Source organism: Salvelinus fontinalis, unplaced genomic scaffold, assembly GCF_029448725.1.
Source record: "Salvelinus fontinalis isolate EN_2023a unplaced genomic scaffold, ASM2944872v1 scaffold_0010, whole genome shotgun sequence".
Classification (NCBI taxonomy): domain Eukaryota; kingdom Metazoa; phylum Chordata; class Actinopteri; order Salmoniformes; family Salmonidae; genus Salvelinus; species Salvelinus fontinalis.
Window position 1 is genome coordinate 117,552 of NW_026600219.1, and position 21,557 is coordinate 139,108.

At 44.9% G+C, this 21,557-nt stretch overlaps 1 protein-coding gene across 1 annotated transcript in view; it reads left to right on the forward strand.

Moving 5' to 3' along the window:
* The window catches only part of LOC129842064 (recombining binding protein suppressor of hairless-like), a 41,482-nt gene extending 20,302 nt beyond the window's left edge, over window positions 1–21,180 (forward strand). Inside the window, exons 7-11 of the mRNA XM_055910456.1 lie at window positions 1,642–1,754; window positions 14,313–14,453; window positions 15,391–15,546; window positions 16,612–16,715; window positions 17,090–21,180. Coding sequence (XP_055766431.1) covers window positions 1,642–1,754; window positions 14,313–14,453; window positions 15,391–15,546; window positions 16,612–16,715; window positions 17,090–17,468 — 893 coding nt within the window. The 3' untranslated portion in view covers window positions 17,469–21,180. The remainder of the gene's footprint in view (window positions 1–1,641; window positions 1,755–14,312; window positions 14,454–15,390; window positions 15,547–16,611; window positions 16,716–17,089) is intronic.
* Window positions 21,181–21,557: the final 377 nt, after the last annotated feature.

Sequence of the window (21,557 nt, forward strand, 5' to 3'; positions counted from 1 at the left end):
TGCACTGCCAGAGCCCTGCAAAATGACCTCCAGCAGGCCACAAATGTGCATGTGTCAGCATATGGTCTCACAAGGGGTCTGAGGATCTCATCTCGGTACCTAATGGCAGTCAGGCTACCTTTGGCGAGCACATGGAGGGCTGTGCGGCCCCACAAAGAAATGCCACCCCACACCATGACTGACCCATCGCCAAACCGGTCATGCTGGAGGATGTTGCAGGCAGCAGAACGTTCTCCACGGCGTCTAAATACTCTGTCACATGTGCTCATGTGCTCAGTGTGAACCTGCTTTCATCTGTGAAGAGCACAGGGCGCCAGTGGCGAATTTGCCAATCTTGGTGTTCTCTGGCAAATGCTAAACGTCCTGCACGGTGTTGGGCTGTAAGCACAACCCTCACCTGTGGACGTCGGGCCCTCATACCACCCTCATGGAGTCTGTTTCTGACCGTTTGAGCAGACACATGCACATTTGTGGCCTGCTGGAGGTCATTTTGCAGGGCTCTGGCAGTGCACCTCCTTGCACTAAGGCGGAGGTACCGGTCCTGCTGCTGGGTTGTTGCCCTCCTACGGCCTCTTTCACGTCTCCTGATGTACTGGCCTATCTCCTGGTAGCGCCTGCATGCTCTGGACACTACGCTGACAGACACAGCAAACCTTTTTGCCACAGTTCGCATTGATGTGCCATCCTGGATGAACTGCACTACCTGAGCCACTTGTGTGGGTTGTAGACTCCATCTCATGCTACCACGAGTGAGAGCACCGCCAGCATTCAAAAGTGACCAAAACATCAGCCAGGAAGCATAGGAACTGAGAAGTGGTCTGTGGTCCCCACCTGCAGAATCACTCCTGTTTTGGGGGGTGTCATGCTAATTGCCTATAATTTCCACTTTTTGTCTATTCCATTTGCACAACAGCATGTGATATTTATTGTCAATCGGTGTTGCTTCCTAAGTGGACAGTTTGATTTCACAGAAGTGTGATTGACTTGGAGTTACATTGTGTTGTTTAAGTGTTCCCTTTATTTTTTTGAGCAGTGAATATTTCCTACAGTAATAACTAACTCTCTGAAGCATCATATGGTAACTCAGTTATTAAATGTGTTTCCTACAGTAATAACTCTCTGAAGCATCATATGGTAACTCAGTTATTAAATGTGTTTCCTACAGTAATAACTCTCTGAAGCATCATATGGTAACTCAGTTATTAAATGTGTTTCCTACACTAATAACTCTCTGAAGCATCATATGGTAACTCAGTTATTAAATGTGTTTCCTACAGTAATAACTCTCTGAAGCATCATATGGTAACTCAGTTATTAAATGTGTTTCCTACAGTAATAACTCTCTGAAGCATCATATGGTAACTCAGTTATTAAATGTGTTTCCTACAGTAATAACTCTCTGAAGCATCATATGGTAACTCAGTTATTAAATGTATTTCCTACAGTAATAACTCTCTGAAGCATCATATGGTAACTCAGTTATTAAATGTGTTTCCTACAGTAATAACTCTCTGATGCATCATATGGTAACTCAGTTATTAAATGTGTTTCCTACAGTAATAACTCTCTGAAGCATCATATGGTAACTCAGTTATTAAATGTGTTTCCTACAGTAATAACTAATATGACTCTCCCCTGTAGTGGAGGAGGAAGAGCCAGAAGGGGAGGAGTTTGCAGTGAGGGATGGATACATCCACTACGGTCAGACTGTCAAACTGGTCTGTTCTGTCACTGGTATGGCACTGCCTAGACTGGTACGTACCAACGTGTCTCACCTCTCTCTACCTACAGGTCTGTCTGTCTCCTGTTCCTACATATTCACCTCTCTATCTACAGGTCTGTATGTCTCCTGTTCCTACATATTCACCTCTCTCTACCTACAGGTCTGTCTCCTGTTCCTACATATTCACCTCTCTCTACCTACAGGTCTGTATGTCTCCTGTTCCTACATATTCACCTCTCTCTACCTACAGGTCGGTCTGTCTCCTGTTCCTACATATTCACCTCTCTCTACCTACAGGTCTGTCTCCTGTTCCTACATATTCACCTCTCTCTACCTACAGGTCTGTCTCCTGTTCCTACATATTCACCTCTCTCTACCTACAGGTCTGTCTCCTGTTCCTACATATTCACCTCTCTCTACCTACAGGTCTGTCTGTCTCCTGTTCCTATATATTCACCTCTCTCTACCTACAGGTCTGTCTGTCTCCTGTTCCTACATATTCACCTCTCTCTATCTACAGGTCTGTCTCCTGTTCCTACATATTCACCTCTCTCTACCTACAGGTCTGTCTCCTGTTCTTACATATTCACCTCTCTCTACCTACAGGTCTGTCTCCTGTTCCTACATATTCACCTCTCTCTACCTACAGGTCGGTCTGTCTCCTGTTCCTACATATTCACCTCTCTCTACCTACAGGTCTGTCTGTCTCCTGTTCCTATATATTCACCTCTCTCTACCTACAGGTCTGTCTGTCTCCTGTTCCTATATATTCACCTCTCTCTACCTACAGGTCTGTCTGTCTCCTGTTCCTACATATTCACCTCTCTCTATCTACAGGTCTGTCTCCTGTTCCTACATATTCACCTCTCTCTACCTACAGGTCTGTCTCCTGTTCTTACATATTCACCTCTCTCTACCTACAGGTCTGTCTCCTGTTCCTACATATTCACCTCTCTCTACCTACAGGTCTGTCTGTCTCCTGTTCCTACATATTCACCTCTCTCTACCTACAGGTCTGTATGTCTCCTGTTCCTACATATTCACCTCTCTACCTACAGGTCTGTCTGTCTCCTGTTCCTACATATTCACCTCTCTACCTACAGGTCTGTCTCCTGTTCCTATATATTCACCTCTCTCTACCTACAGGTCTGTCTGTCTCCTGTTCCTACATATTCACCTCTCTACCTACAGGTCTGTCTCCTGTTCCTACATATTCACCTCTCTCTACCTACAGGTCTGTCTCCTGTTCCTACATATTCACCTCTCTCTACCTACAGGTCTGTCTCCTGTTCCTACATATTCACCTCTCTCTACCTACAGGTCTGTCTGTCTCCCGTTCCTACATATTCACCTCTCTACCTACAGGTCTGTCTCCTGTTCCTATATATTCACCTCTCTCTACCTACAGGTCTGTCTCCTGTTCCTACATATTCACCTCTCTCTACCTACAGGTCTGTCTCCTGTTCCTACATATTCACCTCTCTCTACCTACAGGTCTGTCTGTCTCCTGTTCCTATATATTCACCTCTCTCTACCTACAGGTCTGTCTGTCTCCTGTTCCTATATATTCACCTCTCTCTACCTACAGGTCTGTCTGTCTCCTGTTCCTATATATTCACCTCTCTCTACCTACAGGTCTGTCTGTCTCCTGTTCCTATATATTCACCTCTCTCTACCTACAGGTCTGTCTGTCTCCTGTTCCTACATATTCACCTCTCTCTACCTACAGGTCTGTCTCCTGTTCCTACATATTCACCTCTCTCTACCTACAGGTCTGTCTGTCTCCTGTTCCTACATATTCACCTCTCTCTACCTACAGGTCTGTCTGTCTCCTGTTCCTACATATTCACCTCTCTACCTACAGGTCTGTCTCCTGTTCCTACATATTCACCTCTCTCTACCTACAGGTCTGTCTCCTGTTCCTACATATTCACCTCTCTCTACCTACAGGTCTGTCTCCTGTTCCTACATATTCACCTCTCTCTACCTACAGGTCTGTCTCCTGTTCCTACATATTCACCTCTCTCTATCTACAGGTCGGTCTGTCTCCTGTTCCTACATATTCACCTCTCTCTACCTACAGGTCGGTCTGTCTCCTGTTCCTACATATTCACCTCTCTCTACCTACAGGTCTGTCTGTCTCCTGTTCCTATATATTCACCTCTCTCTACCTACAGGTCTGTCTGTCTCCTGTTCCTATATATTCACCTCTCTCTACCTACAGGTCTGTCTGTCTCCTGTTCCTACATATTCACCTCTCTCTACCTACAGGTCTGTCTCCTGTTCCTACATATTCACCTCTCTCTACCTACAGGTCTGTCTCCTGTTCCTACATATTCACCTCTCTCTACCTACAGGTCTGTCTCCTGTTCCTACATATTCACCTCTCTCTACCTACAGGTCGGTCTGTCTCCTGTTCCTACATATTCACCTCTCTCTACCTACAGGTCTGTCTCCTGTTCCTACATATTCACCTCTCTCTACCTACAGGTCTGTCTCCTGTTCCTACATATTCACCTCTCTCTACCTACAGGTCTGTCTCCTGTTCCTACATATTCACCTCTCTCTACCTACAGGTCTGTCTGTCTCCTGTTCCTATATATTCACCTCTCTCTACCTACAGGTCTGTCTGTCTCCTGTTCCTATATATTCACCTCTCTCTACCTACAGGTCTGTCTGTCTCCTGTTCCTACATATTCACCTCTCTCTATCTACAGGTCTGTCTCCTGTTCCTACATATTCACCTCTCTCTACCTACAGGTCTGTCTCCTGTTCTTACATATTCACCTCTCTACCTACAGGTCGGTCTCCTGTTCCTACATATTCACCTCTCTCTACCTACAGGTCTGTCTCCTGTTCCTACATATTCACCTCTCTCTACCTACAGGTCTGTCTCCTGTTCCTACATATTCACCTCTCTCTATCTACAGGTCGGTCTGTCTCCTGTTCCTACATATTCACCTCTCTCTACCTACAGGTCGGTCTGTCTCCTGTTCCTACATATTCACCTCTCTCTACCTACAGGTCTGTCTGTCTCCTGTTCCTATATATTCACCTCTCTCTACCTACAGGTCTGTCTGTCTCCTGTTCCTATATATTCACCTCTCTCTACCTACAGGTCTGTCTGTCTCCTGTTCCTACATATTCACCTCTCTCTACCTACAGGTCTGTCTCCTGTTCCTACATATTCACCTCTCTCTACCTACAGGTCTGTCTCCTGTTCCTACATATTCACCTCTCTCTACCTACAGGTCTGTCTCCTGTTCCTACATATTCACCTCTCTCTACCTACAGGTCGGTCTGTCTCCTGTTCCTACATATTCACCTCTCTCTACCTACAGGTCTGTCTCCTGTTCCTACATATTCACCTCTCTCTACCTACAGGTCTGTCTCCTGTTCCTACATATTCACCTCTCTCTACCTACAGGTCTGTCTGTCTCCTGTTCCTATATATTCACCTCTCTCTACCTACAGGTCTGTCTGTCTCCTGTTCCTATATATTCACCTCTCTCTACCTACAGGTCTGTCTGTCTCCTGTTCCTACATATTCACCTCTCTCTATCTACAGGTCTGTCTCCTGTTCCTACATATTCGCCTCTCTCTACCTACAGGTCTGTCTCCTGTTCTTACATATTCACCTCTCTACCTACAGGTCGGTCTCCTGTTCCTACATATTCACCTCTCTCTACCTACAGGTCTGTCTCCTGTTCCTACATATTCACCTCTCTCTACCTACAGGTCTGTCTCCTGTTCCTACATATTCACCTCTCTCTACCTACAGGTCGGTCTGTCTCCTGTTCCTACATATTCACCTCTCTCTACCTACAGGTCTGTCTGTCTCCTGTTCCTATATATTCACCTCTCTCTACCTACAGGTCTGTCTGTCTCCTGTTCCTATATATTCACCTCTCTCTACCTACAGGTCTGTCTGTCTCCTGTTCCTACATATTCACCTCTCTCTATCTACAGGTCTGTCTCCTGTTCCTACATATTCACCTCTCTCTACCTACAGGTCTGTCTCCTGTTCTTACATATTCACCTCTCTCTACCTACAGGTCTGTCTCCTGTTCCTACATATTCACCTCTCTCTACCTACAGGTCTGTCTGTCTCCTGTTCCTACATATTCACCTCTCTCTATCTACAGGTCTGTCTCCTGTTCCTACATATTCACCTCTCTCTACCTACAGGTCTGTCTGTCTCCTGTTCCTACATATTCACCTCTCTCTACCTACAGGTCTGTCTGTCTCCTGTTCCTACATATTCACCTCTCTCTACCTACAGGTCTGTCTGTCTCCTGTTCCTACATATTCACCTCTCTCTACCTACAGGTCTGTCTCCTGTTCCTACATATTCACCTCTCTCTACCTACAGGTCTGTCTCCTGTTCCTACATATTCACCTCTCTCTACCTACAGGTCTGTCTGTCTCCTGTTCCTATATATTCACCTCTCTCTACCTACAGGTCTGTCTGTCTCCTGTTCCTACATATTCACCTCTCTCTACCTACAGGTCTGTCTGTCTCCTGTTCCTACATATTCACCTCTCTCTACCTACAGGTCTGTCTGTCTCCTGTTCCTACATATTCACCTCTCTCTATCTACAGGTCTGTCTCCTGTTCCTACATATTCACCTCTCTCTACCTACAGGTCAGTCTGTCTCCTGTTCCTACATATTCACCTCTCTCTACCTACAGGTCTGTCTCCTGTTCCTATATATTCACCTCTCTCTACCTACAGGTCTGTCTGTCTCCTGTTCCTACATATTCACCTCTCTCTATCTACAGGTCTGTCTCCTGTTCCTACATATTCACCTCTCTCTACCTACAGGTCTGTCTCCTGTTCTTACATATTCACCTCTCTCTACCTACAGGTCTGTCTCCTGTTCCTACATATTCACCTCTCTCTACCTACAGGTCTGTCTGTCTCCTGTTCCTACATATTCACCTCTCTCTACCTACAGGTCTGTCTGTCTCCTGTTCCTACATATTCACCTCTCTACCTACAGGTCTGTCTCCTGTTCCTACATATTCACCTCTCTCTACCTACAGGTCTGTCTCCTGTTCCTACATATTCACCTCTCTCTACCTACAGGTCTGTCTCCTGTTCCTACATATTCACCTCTCTCTACCTACAGGTCTGTCTCCTGTTCCTACATATTCACCTCTCTCTACCTACAGGTCTGTCTCCTGTTCCTACATATTCACCTCTCTCTACCTACAGGTCGGTCTGTCTCCTGTTCCTACATATTCACCTCTCTCTACCTACAGGTCTGTCTCCTGTTCCTACATATTCACCTCTCTCTACCTACAGGTCTGTCTCCTGTTCCTACATATTCACCTCTCTCTACCTACAGGTCTGTCTCCTGTTCCTACATATTCACCTCTCTCTACCTACAGGTCTGTCTGTCTCCTGTTCCTATATATTCACCTCTCTCTACCTACAGGTCTGTCTGTCTCCTGTTCCTATATATTCACCTCTCTCTACCTACAGGTCTGTCTGTCTCCTGTTCCTACATATTCACCTCTCTCTATCTACAGGTCTGTCTCCTGTTCCTACATATTCACCTCTCTCTACCTACAGGTCTGTCTCCTGTTCTTACATATTCACCTCTCTCTACCTACAGGTCTGTCTCCTGTTCCTACATATTCACCTCTCTCTACCTACAGGTCGGTCTGTCTCCTGTTCCTACATATTCACCTCTCTCTACCTACAGGTCTGTCTGTCTCCTGTTCCTATATATTCACCTCTCTCTACCTACAGGTCTGTCTGTCTCCTGTTCCTATATATTCACCTCTCTCTACCTACAGGTCTGTCTGTCTCCTGTTCCTACATATTCACCTCTCTCTATCTACAGGTCTGTCTCCTGTTCCTACATATTCACCTCTCTCTACCTACAGGTCTGTCTCCTGTTCTTACATATTCACCTCTCTCTACCTACAGGTCTGTCTCCTGTTCCTACATATTCACCTCTCTCTACCTACAGGTCTGTCTGTCTCCTGTTCCTACATATTCACCTCTCTCTACCTACAGGTCTGTCTGTCTCCTGTTCCTACATATTCACCTCTCTACCTACAGGTCTGTCTCCTGTTCCTACATATTCACCTCTCTCTACCTACAGGTCTGTCTCCTGTTCCTACATATTCACCTCTCTCTACCTACAGGTCGGTCTGTCTCCTGTTCCTACATATTCACCTCTCTCTACCTACAGGTCTGTCTGTCTCCTGTTCCTATATATTCACCTCTCTCTACCTACAGGTCTGTCTGTCTCCTGTTCCTACATATTCACCTCTCTACCTACAGGTCTGTCTCCTGTTCCTACATATTCACCTCTCTCTATCTACAGGTCTGTCTCCTGTTCCTACATATTCACCTCTCTCTACCTACAGGTCTGTCTCCTGTTCCTACATATTCACCTCTCTCTATCTACAGGTCTGTCTCCTGTTCCTACATATTCACCTCTCTCTACCTACAGGTCTGTCTCCTGTTCTTACATATTCACCTCTCTCTACCTACAGGTCTGTCTCCTGTTCCTACATATTCACCTCTCTCTACCTACAGGTCTGTCTGTCTCCTGTTCCTACATATTCACCTCTCTACCTACAGGTCTGTCTCCTGTTCCTACATATTCACCTCTCTCTACCTACAGGTCTGTCTCCTGTTCCTACATATTCACCTCTCTCTACCTACAGGTCTGTCTCCTGTTCCTACATATTCACCTCTCTCTACCTACAGGTCGGTCTGTCTCCTGTTCCTACATATTCACCTCTCTCTACCTACAGGTCGGTCTGTCTCCTGTTCCTACATATTCACCTCTCTCTACCTACAGGTCGGTCTGTCTCCTGTTCCTATATATTCACCTCTCTCTACCTACAGGTCTGTCTGTCTCCTGTTCCTATATATTCACCTCTCTCTACCTACAGGTCTGTCTGTCTCCTGTTCCTATATATTCACCTCTCTCTACCTACAGGTCTGTCTGTCTCCTGTTCCTACATATTCACCTCTCTCTACCTACAGGTCTGTCTGTCTCCTGTTCCTACATATTCACCTCTCTCTATCTACAGGTCTGTCTCCTGTTCCTACATATTCACCTCTCTCTACCTACAGGTCTGTCTCCTGTTCCTACATATTCACCTCTCTCTACCTACAGGTCTGTCTCCTGTTCCTACATATTCACCTCTCTCTACCTACAGGTCTGTCTCCTGTTCCTATATATTCACCTCTCTCTACCTACAGGTCTGTCTCCTGTTCCTACATATTCACCTCTCTCTACCTACAGGTCTGTCTCCTGTTCCTACATATTCACCTCTCTCTACCTACAGGTCTGTCTCCTGTTCCTACATATTCACCTCTCTACCTACAGGTCTGTCTCCTGTTCCTACATATTCACCTCTCTCTACCTACAGGTCTGTCTGTCTCCTGTTCCTACATATTCACCTCTCTACCTACAGGTCGGTCTGTCTCCTGTTCCTACATATTCACCTCTCTCTACCTACAGGTCTGTCTGTCTCCTGTTCCTACATATTCACCTCTCTCTACCTACAGGTCGGTCTGTCTCCCGTTCCTACATATTCACCTCTCTACCTACAGGTCTGTCTGTCTCCCGTTCCTACATATTCACCTCTCTACCTACAGGTCTGTCTGTCTCCTGTTCCTACATATTCACCTCTCTCTACCTACAGGTCTGTCTCCTGTTCCTACATATTCACCTCTCTACCTACAGGTCTGTCTCCTGTTCCTACATATTCACCTCTCTACCTACAGGTCTGTCTCCTGTTCCTACATATTCACCTCTCTCTACCTACAGGTCTGTCTGTCTCCTGTTCCTACATATTCACCTCTCTCTACCTACAGGTCTGTCTGTCTCCTGTTCCTACATATTCACCTCTCTCTACCTACAGGTCTGTCTGTCTCCTGTTCCTACATATTCACCTCTCTCTACCTACAGGTCTGTCTCCTGTTCCTACATATTCACCTCTCTCTACCTACAGGTCTGTCTCCTGTTCCTACATATTCACCTCTCTCTACCTACAGGTCTGTCTGTCTCCCGTTCCTACATATTCACCTCTCTACCTACAGGTCTGTCTGTCTCCCGTTCCTACATATTCACCTCTCTACCTACAGGTCTGTCTGTCTCCCGTTCCTACATATTCACCTCTCTCTACCTACAGGTCTGTCTCCTGTTCCTACATATTCACCTCTCTCTACCTACAGGTCTGTCTGTCTCCTGTTCCTATATATTCACCTCTCTCTACCTACAGGTCTGTCTGTCTCCTGTTCCTACATATTCACCTCTCTCTACCTACAGGTCTGTCTGTCTCCTGTTCCTACATATTCACCTCTCTCTACCTACAGGTCTGTCTCCTGTTCCTACATATTCACCTCTCTCTACCTACAGGTCTGTATGTCTCCTGTTCCTACATATTCACCTCTCTACCTACAGGTCTGTCTCCTGTTCCTACATATTCACCTCTCTCTACCTACAGGTCTGTCTCCTGTTCCTACATATTCACCTCTCTCTACCTACAGGTCTGTCTCCTGTTCCTACATATTCACCTCTCTCTACCTACAGGTCTCTGTCTCCTGTTCCTACATATTCACCTCTCTCTACCTACAGGTCTGTCTGTCTCCTGTTCCTACATATTCACCTCTCTCTACCTACAGGTCTGTCTCCTGTTCCTACATATTCACCTCTCTCTACCTACAGGTCTGTATGTCTCCTGTTCCTACATATTCACCTCTCTCTACCTACAGGTCTGTATGTCTCCTGTTCCTACATATTCACCTCTCTCTACCTACAGGTCTGTCTCCTGTTCCTACATATTCACCTCTCTCTACCTACAGGTCTGTCTCCTGTTCCTACATATTCACCTCTCTCTACCTACAGGTCTGTCTCCTGTTCCTACATATTCACCTCTCTCTACCTACAGGTCTGTCTCCTGTTCCTACATATTCACCTCTCTCTACCTACAGGTCTGTCTCCTGTTCCTACATATTCACCTCTCTCTACCTACAGGTCTGTCTCCTGTTCCTACATATTCACCTCTCTCTACCTACAGGTCTGTCTCCTGTTCCTACATATTCACCTCTCTCTACCTACAGGTCTGTCTCCTGTTCCTACATATTCACCTCTCTCTACCTACAGGTCTGTCTCCTGTTCCTACATATTCACCTCTCTCTACCTACAGGTCTGTCTCCTGTTCCTACATATTCACCTCTCTCTACCTACAGGTCTGTCTCCTGTTCCTACATATTCACCTCTCTCTACCTACAGGTCTGTCTCCTGTTCCTACATATTCACCTCTCTCTACCTACAGGTCTGTCTCCTGTTCCTACATATTCACCTCTCTCTACCTACAGGTCTGTCTCCTGTTCCTACATATTCACCTCTCTCTACCTACAGGTCTGTCTCCTGTTCCTACATATTCACCTCTCTCTACCTACAGGTCTGTCTCCTGTTCCTACATATTCACCTCTCTCTACCTACAGGTCTGTCTCCTGTTCCTACATATTCACCTCTCTCTACCTACAGGTCTGTCTCCTGTTCCTACATATTCACCTCTCTCTACCTACAGGTCTGTCTCCTGTTCCTACATATTCACCTCTCTCTACCTACAGGTCTGTCTCCTGTTCCTACATATTCACCTCTCTCTACCTACAGGTCTGTCTCCTGTTCCTACATATTCACCTCTCTCTACCTACAGGTCTGTCTCCTGTTCCTACATATTCACCTCTCTCTACCTACAGGTCTGTCTCCTGTTCCTACATATTCACCTCTCTCTACCTACAGGTCTGTCTCCTGTTCCTACATATTCACCTCTCTCTACCTACAGGTCTGTCTCCTGTTCCTACATATTCACCTCTCTCTACCTACAGGTCTGTCTCCTGTTCCTACATATTCACCTCTCTCTACCTACAGGTCTGTCTCCTGTTCCTACATATTCACCTCTCTCTACCTACAGGTCTGTCTCCTGTTCCTACATATTCACCTCTCTCTACCTACAGGTCTGTCTCCTGTTCCTACATATTCACCTCTCTCTACCTACAGGTCTGTCTCCTGTTCCTACATATTCACCTCTCTCTACCTACAGGTCTGTCTCCTGTTCCTACATATTCACCTCTCTCTACCTACAGGTCTGTATGTCTCCTGTTCCTACATATTCACCTCTCTCTACCTACAGGTCTGTATGTCTCCTGTTCCTACATATTCACCTCTCTCTACCTACAGGTCTGTCTCCTGTTCCTACATATTCACCTCTCTCTACCTACAGGTCTGTCTCCTGTTCCTACATATTCACCTCTCTCTACCTACAGGTCTGTCTCCTGTTCCTACATATTCACCTCTCTCTACCTACAGGTCTGTCTCCTGTTCCTACATATTCACCTCTCTCTACCTACAGGTCTGTCTCCTGTTCCTACATATTCACCTCTCTCTACCTACAGGTCTGTCTCCTGTTCCTACATATTCACCTCTCTCTACCTACAGGTCTGTCTCCTGTTCCTACATATTCACCTCTCTCTACCTACAGGTCTGTCTCCTGTTCCTACATATTCACCTCTCTCTACCTACAGGTCTGTCTCCTGTTCCTACATATTCACCTCTCTCTACCTACAGGTCTGTCTCCTGTTCCTACATATTCACCTCTCTCTACCTACAGGTCTGTCTCCTGTTCCTACATATTCACCTCTCTCTACCTACAGGTCTGTCTCCTGTTCCTACATATTCACCTCTCTCTACCTACAGGTCTGTCTCCTGTTCCTACATATTCACCTCTCTCTACCTACAGGTCTGTCTCCTGTTCCTACATATTCACCTCTCTCTACCTACAGGTCTGTCTCCTGTTCCTACATATTCACCTCTCTCTACCTACAGGTCTGTCTCCTGTTCCTACATATTCACCTCTCTCTACCTACAGGTCTGTCTCCTGTTCCTACATATTCACCTCTCTCTACCTACAGGTCTGTCTCCTGTTCCTACATATTCACCTCTCTCTACCTACAGGTCTGTCTCCTGTTCCTACATATTCACCTCTCTCTACCTACAGGTCTGTCTCCTGTTCCTACATATTCACCTCTCTCTACCTACAGGTCTGTCTCCTGTTCCTACATATTCACCTCTCTCTACCTACAGGTCTGTCTCCTGTTCCTACATATTCACCTCTCTCTACCTACAGGTCTGTCTCCTGTTCCTACATATTCACCTCTCTCTACCTACAGGTCTGTCTCCTGTTCCTACATATTCACCTCTCTCTACCTACAGGTCTGTCTCCTGTTCCTACATATTCACCTCTCTCTACCTACAGGTCTGTCTCCTGTTCCTACATATTCACCTCTCTCTACCTACAGGTCTGTATGTCTCCTGTTCCTACATATTCACCTCTCTCTACCTACAGGTCTGTATGTCTCCTGTTCCTACATATTCACCTCTCTCTACCTACAGGTCTGTCTCCTGTTCCTACATATTCACCTCTCTCTACCTACAGGTCTGTCTCCTGTTCCTATATATTCACCTCTCTCTACCTACAGGTCTGTCTGTCTCCTGTTCCTATATATTCACCTCTCTCTACCTACAGGTCTGTCTCCTGTTCCTACATATTCACCTCTCTCTACCTACAGGTCGGTCTGTCTCCTGTTCCTACATATTCACCTCTCTCTACCTACAGGTCGGTCTCCTGTTCCTACATATTCACCTCTCTCTACCTACAGGTCGGTCTCCTGTTCCTACATATTCACCTCTCTCTACCTACAGGTCGGTCTCCTGTTCCTACATATTCACCTCTCTCTACCTACAGGTCGGTCGGTCTCCTGTTCCTACATATTCACCTCTCTCTACCTACAGGTCGGTCGGTCTCCTGTTCCTACATATTCACCTCTCTACCTACAGGTCGGTCTGTCTCCTGTTCCTACATATTCACCTCTCTCTACCTACAGGTCTGTCTCCTGTTCCTATATATTCACCTCTCTCTACCTACAGGTCTGTCTGTCTCCTGTTCCTACATATTCACCTCTCTCTACCTACAGGTCTGTCTCCTGTTCCTACATATTCACCTCTCTCTACCTACAGGTCTGTCTCCTGTTCCTACATATTCACCTCTCTCTACCTACAGGTCTGTATGTCTCCTGTTCCTACATATTCACCTCTCTCTACCTACAGGTCGGTCTGTCTCCTGTTCCTACATATTCACCTCTCTCTACCTACAGGTCTGTCTCCTGTTCCTACATATTCACCTCTCTCTACCTACAGGTCTGTCTCCTGTTCCTACATATTCACCTCTCTACCTACAGGTCTGTCTCCTGTTCCTACATATTCACCTCTCTCTACCTACAGGTCTGTCTGTCTCCTGTTCCTACATATTCACCTCTCTCTACCTACAGGTCTGTCTGTCTCCTGTTCCTACATATTCACCTCTCTCTACCTACAGGTCTGTCTCCTGTTCCTACATATTCACCTCTCTCTACCTACAGGTCTGTCTGTCTCCTGTTCCTACATATTCACCTCTCTCTACCTACAGGTCTGTCTGTCTCCTGTTCCTACATATTCCCAGGTGATGTATGATAGATAAGCAGGGTGTGTCTCTCACCTCCTCCCCCAGGTGATCCGTAAGGTGGACAAGCAGACAGCGTTGATGGATGCAGACGACCCCGTGTCTCAGCTCCATAAGTGTTCCTTCTACCTGAAAGACACCGAGAGAATGTACCTCTGTCTCTCCCAGGAGAGAATCATTCAGTTCCAGGTACACACACACACACACACACACACACACACACACACACACACACACACACACACACACACACAGACTGATGGACGCGCACACACACACAAGCACACACACACACACACAATGAGACTTTCTTATTGGACCACTAGTCCCTCCCTGTTTAATGAGGGATTCTTATTGGACCACCAGTTCAAGTTGTCCCTCCCTGTTTAATGAGGGTTTAGTGGTCCCCCCTGCTCAGATGGAGTCGTTATTTGCATACCCCCTGCCCCCAAAAGACCAGTAAGGAGATGATAAACGACAGATTTGCATATCTCCTCCCCCAGGCCACGCTCTTGCCCAAAGAGACCAGTAAGGAGATGATAAACGACAGATTTGCATATCTCCTCCCCCAGGCCACGCTCTTGCCCAAAGAGACCAGTAAGGAGATGATAAACGACAGATTTGCATATCTCCTCCCCCAGGCCACGCCCAAAGAGACCAGGTCTGCGTTCGGTACGTTGTGGAACGTTCAATTGAACGGAAGCGGTGCTGTACTGAACGACCAGTTTTTTTTTTTGTTTTTTTTTAAATGGGGAGTGGTTGTGGGTTGGGGAATGCTGTCAGCGTGGTCACTACCCTTTTAAATACGCTACTCATTTCTTCAAGCAACACCTGGCCACACCCACCAAGCAGGAGCGAAGTCTGTTCAAGAACGTTTTGGGGAAACGTGCCGTTTAGTACAAACTGTTCCGCAACATAGCCCACGTTAACTAACTGAACGCACCTCAGTAAGGAGATAATTAACTACTAATTAGCATATCTCATCCCCCTCATCCCCCCTCCCCCCCAAAGACCCGTAAGGAGGTAAATTAATAATTACCATTAATATCTCCTCCCCCAGGCCACGCCCTGCACCCAAAAGACCAGTACAAAGGTAAATGACTAATTAGCATATCTCCTCCCCCAGGCCACGCCCTGCCCCAAAGAGCCCAGTAAGGAGATGATAAACGATGGAGCGTCCTGGACCATCATCAGTACCGACAAGGCAGAGTACACCTTCTACCAGGGGATGGGTCCTGTACCCTGTCCTGTTACACCGGTTCCTGTGGTGGAGAGTCTGCAGGTACACACACACCTAAACACACCCCTAAATATACATTAACATATACCTAAATACACACACCTAAACACACATTAACATATACCTAAATACACACCTACACACACCTAAATACACATTAACATATACCTAAATACACATTAACATATACCTAAATACACATTAACATATACCTAAATACACACCTAAACACACATTAACATATACCTAAACACACATTAACATATACCTAAATACACACCTACACACACCTAAATACACATTAACATATACCTAAATACACATTAACATATACCTAAATACACATTAACATATACCTAAATACACACCTAAACACACATTAACATATACCTAAATACACATTAACATATACCTAAATACACACCTAAACACACATTAACATATACCTAAATACACATTAACATATACCTAAATACACATTAACATATACCTAAATACACACCTAAATACACATTAACATATACCTAAATACACACCTAAACACACATTAACATATACCTAAATACACATTAACATATACCTAAATACACATTAACATATACCTAAATACACATTAACATATACCTAAATACACTCCTACACACACCTAAATACACATTAACATATACCTAAATACACACCTACACACACCTAAATACACATTAACATATACCTAAATACACATTAACATATACCTAAATACACTCCTACACACACCTAAATACACATTAACATATACCTAAATACACATTAACATATACCTAAATACACACCTACACACACCTAAATAGACATTAACATATACCTAAATACACACCTACACACACCTAAATACACATTAACATATACCTAAATACACATTAACATATACCTTAACACACACCTTAATACACACAAACCAGTATATTCTCTACTGAGAGACACTCTTTCTAACTTTCATGACCGGAGAAAGTGACACACTGGATGCTCTCACCACATATCTAGATACACACACACACACACACACACACACACACACACACACACACACACACACACACACACACTAACCCTCTGTTGTCTCTCTAGTTGAATGGTGGAGGTGATGTGGCCATGTTGGAGCTGACAGGACAGAACTTTGCTCCAGATCTCAGAGTCTGGTTTGGAGATATAGAGGCTGACACTATGTACAGGTAAGCTGTGTGTGTGTGAGTAAGAGAGATATGGCTGGCATGGTAACTGTATAATCGTGTAATTGACGATTATGGATGAAGAATGTCATGAAAATACAATTATTAAAACGGTTATTTTATTTTTGTATGAACTCAAGCTTTAAGAGGACAGACTTTACCCAAAAGCAGTACATTTAAAAATAAGGTACAGCCACAACTGATATCCGGAGAGACCAGAGGAGGCTAGCCTAACCCGTTTTAAATTGTTGTTAAGTTAACGGCTGCCTGAAGACGGCTGACATGCGGTCGAGTCCGTTTCCGTGGTAACACGGACTCTACAAGGTGGTGGATCTCGTGGTGAGTCTGTCTTTGTCTAAACCCCCTTTCTGTGCCAGGTGTGGAGAGAGCGTGCTCTGTGTGGTGCCTGACATCTCTGCCTTCAGAGAGGGGTGGCGCTGGGTCCGTCAGCCCGTCCAGGTCCCCGTCACCTTGGTCCGCAACGACGGAGTCATCTACTCCACCGCCCTCACCTTCACCTATACCCCGGAACCAGGCCCTCGTCTTCACTGCAGCGCTGCCGGGGCCATCCTCCAGACCCACAGTCACAGTATCTCCTCTTTGTCCTCACCTTCCTCTTCCTCAGGGAGTCTGGGGATGGGAGGTTCAGGGGGGTTGGTGGAAGGACAGGCGGACTACGGGATTGGCCAAGGGGGAGGGTCAACCAATAGCGTTGGGTTGTCGTCGGGTTCGTCGGTGATGTCAGTTTCGTCATAGCAGCGGGGAAGTATGTGTGTGGGGGGGAGTGAGAGGCTCATGGACCTGCTTTGGAACCACACACGCTCGCTCAAGGACTCTTTGGAAAGAGAGCGAATGAGTTGAGGAGGGGAAGGGGAGAAGAGAGATGAGGTTCTGATGAAAGACAGACCTGCATGGAGGGGAACCCCCCTCTCTGGTGCCCCCGTGTGGTCGTTTGTGGACATGACACTGCAGCCTGGGTCATTCAGTCTGGGAGACGTTTCACCTCAAGGATGACAATAACTAGGAGCCCTTTTTAATACATTTGTTGGAGAACAGCTTTTTTTTTTTTTAAATCAACACTCTTTCTACAAAGTTTAGATTATTTTTTGACCACAACAAAGGTCTTGGTAATGATGGAGGTATCACTCGTGTGCTGAGAAACTTCATTATTGTTTATGGGGAAACATTTATTATAGTTACAATTTTTACGGACCAAGGAATAATATTATTATTATAGTATTTTATTCTTTATGATATTTTATAAGCTTTAGCCGAGGTACATTTTCAAATGTTTTTTCTATATTATAACACTTTTTGTTACCAAATAGTTTGTTTTTTATTTGAGAGATAACTGAGGAGATTGAGTTACGTGATTCAGGCTGCGTCTCAAATCGTCTAAACTGGATTCCTCCCTTATTAGTGTGAAAGAGTGAAGCAACCTCTGGGTGCTTGTGCACGTCTTAAAGTCTAGAAAAGGTCAGGGTTGTAAGTTATCTGAATAGGGCGAGAGTTGAACAAGTGAAAGCAAACTCGCAGTAGGTTATCTCTATCTACCCCATCTCTTTTCACCTTCTCTGTCCTGTCCAGATTAAGGAGAGGAAATTAGGCTCGGGGTAAAGGGAGGAAGGAAGCCATTTTTAGACTGTTGAGATGCACCCCATAATCTCAGCCAGTTTCTACAGCAACCTTAAATCTTCCTGGCCAATCGCCTTAAATCGATCAGTCTCTCACCAGACCTTTTAGAAGAAAATAAAAAAGATGTACTTTTTTTTATTTTCCTTTCTATGTTGTGTGTGTGTATAAGGTTGTCGTTTTCTGAAACTGTCCTAAAAGAGTGTTTGGTCGACACTCGTTAAAGCCAAGGCCTGGGAATGTCAAATTATGTCATTGGTCTGTGTCTCAAATGACACCCGGTTTCCTAAATAGTGCACTACTTTTGACCAGGGCCCTCCTATGGGGGGATCCTAAATAGTACACTACTTTTGACCAGGGTCCTCCTAAGGGGGGATCCTAAATAGGGATTGGGGTGCCATTTGAGATGCAGGAGTTGTTTTTTTACACTACCGTTCGGGCTCAGTCCCAAATCGGCTCCTAGCACCTTGCCGCCAGTAGACGTTTGTGTAAATCTGAGAGGATTGGACAAGAATTAACAATATGTTAATCACCCTTCTAGACTTGGGGTAATTCATGCCATTTTGATTACTTAGCGTATACTATCTAGGGGTCATTTGCTTACCTAGTGCACAATATCTAGGGGTCATTTGCTTACCTAGTGCACACTATCTAGGTGCTAGGGATTGGTTTGGGACTGGACCAGAAGTCTTTTTTTTTTAAACAAAGAGCTTTAAAAAATGCCACTACTGCCTTTTAGCTTGTAACACTTCCAACCAGCTCCCCTTCTTATCTAATGAAGCCGTAGCATCAAACACAAATCACATGCGTCGCTAAGCTAATAGCCCACTACACTGTACATTTAATTAGCTAAAGCTTCATTGGAATTCAATTGGCTAAGCTAATGGCTAATGCTACAATGTAATGATATGAGTGAAGCTAAGCTGAAGCTAATGCTACTATGTAGTTTTATTAGTGAAGCTAAGCTACTATGTAGTTTTATTAGTGAAGCTAAGCTACAATGTAATTCTAGTAGTGAAGCTAATGCTAATATGTAATTAATGTCACTTGGCTACAGCTAAACTGAATTGAAAATCACGTTGCCTTTAAAAAACCACTCCTTAGCAAGAGACTGTTTTCTGTCTCACCACCGTGTCTTCTCACAAAGTAGCCTTTTTTTTGTAGCTAAAGTGTTTCACACGTCACGTTTTAGGTCAGATAGCTAGCCTACCAGTTGGGTGTTTTTTTTGTTCATCATGAGGGAATCATTTACTATGTTCTGCACACAACTACAATGTTTCCCACTGTAGAAAACGTTTATTGAAATGATCGCCAAAATGTGTGTCCCAATATCTTGGGGTCTGGTCGGTGGACCTGTCACCTGTTGCTACCTGTCAGTCATTGGTGCTGTACTACATTGAAAGGGATGGTTGCTCTGTTACTATGGGAACAGGTTGTTATAACGCATACTGTAAAGTAACTGGGTCTAACTGATTGATTTTGTTTGAGTTGTAACAGTTTATTTTTATTTTTGCAGGTATTTGTCTTGGATCAATTCTCATAGTGCTATTGTTTTTTGGTGTTATTCATTGATAAAAACCCTGTGAAAGTAATTAGTTGGCCACCGGTTCTCAAATACAGGTCACCAGTTTTTTTTGCTTTCTTGGAAGAAATTCTCTTTGTTCTGCTCTGCTTTAATTGTGGTGCCTTGCCCCTTTAACAAGTAAGAGGAACAATATGACTGTTCTCAAATCTGTGGTCCCTAATCAAACCCCCCTAACCCAGTATAAGCTACACAACTACAAACTGGCCTGGGATAATTTCTTACATGATTTTTCCCCCTCCTTCATATTGCTGGTGTCCTCCTGGGTCGTATTCACTAGGAAACTAAACGGAATCAAACTCTGCAGGCAACTACCTGAACTTGTCTAAATAAGAAACGCTTGTTTTCATTTTTTCCCCCGTTGCAAAACATTCTGCGTGATTTGCACTAATGAATACGACCCTGGCCCAATAAAACCTATTTTCCTCCCTTCCCTGTTCCAGCTAAACCACTCGTATTGCCTTAGCTTAGCCCATGGAGTGAGCCGTCACTGGTTCTGGTGGGCCGTAGTGGGAATGCAGGATTCTGTTCTAGCTCTATACCTAATTTAATCTAGCCTAATCATGGTCAACAAATCAATTCAAGACCAGGAGTAATGGATTAATTTTCAGTTGTGTTAGAGCTGGGTCGGGACAAAAAAACCTGCACACGCAACTCTTAAGACTGAGAGTTGTTTACCTCAGCCTTATCTATAGTGTAGATGAACCTAACGCAGAAATAGCACCACCCTGTGGTTGTCTGGGTGTATGACACTGATCTGATGCCTAATTCATACTAAATGGAGGCTTAACCAGTCCAGTACAGCTCGGGGTTTGGCCCTGTAGTTGTGAATCAAGTGTTTTGCTTTCCTGAGAACTGCAACGATAACCAATCCTCTGTTTAACATGCCAAATGAATCAACGTTTCCCTTGTTTTAACTTAGTGTCTGCAATCTGAACTGGGACCTTATTCCATATATAGGTCACTACCTACAGAGCCTGATCAAACATATCACTATGTAGGGAAATAGGTTGCCAGTTCAGATAAAGCCAGTGGTTTTCATGCTTTTGGATCTCTTGACAGGCAGCTTTTTTTTTAAACCACATAAAGAAGGCTAAATAAAATGCATTGAGTTTGTTTTTAAAAAAAAATCTCTGAATAAAATATCTGTATGCCTTCAGCTCTCTTGGTTGAGAGGGTCACTCTCTAAAAGGCAGGTCTGACAGCATTGGCAAAAGAAAAGGTCAAGAAATAAAAGTTGAGAGTTGGCTTGTCTCTGTTTCTTTCCTGTAATAGATTTGATCCATTCCTCTTCATCATGTTTCTCATCCACCCAGCTATGTTGACACTAGTGTTGGGGTCCATTCCTCTTCATCATGTTTCTCATCCACCCAGCTATGTTGACACTAGTGTTGGGGTCCATTCCTCTTCATCATGTTTCTCATCCACCCAGCTATGTTGACACTAGTGTTGGGGTCCATTCCTCTTCATCATGTTTCTCATCCACCCAGCTATGTTGACACTAGTGTTGGGGTCCATTCCTCTTCATCACGTTTCTCATCCACCCAGCTATGTTGACACTAGTGTTGGAGACCATTCCTCTTCAATTCAAGGCCAGGCACCATCGCGTTAAATTACATTTTTTCCATCTA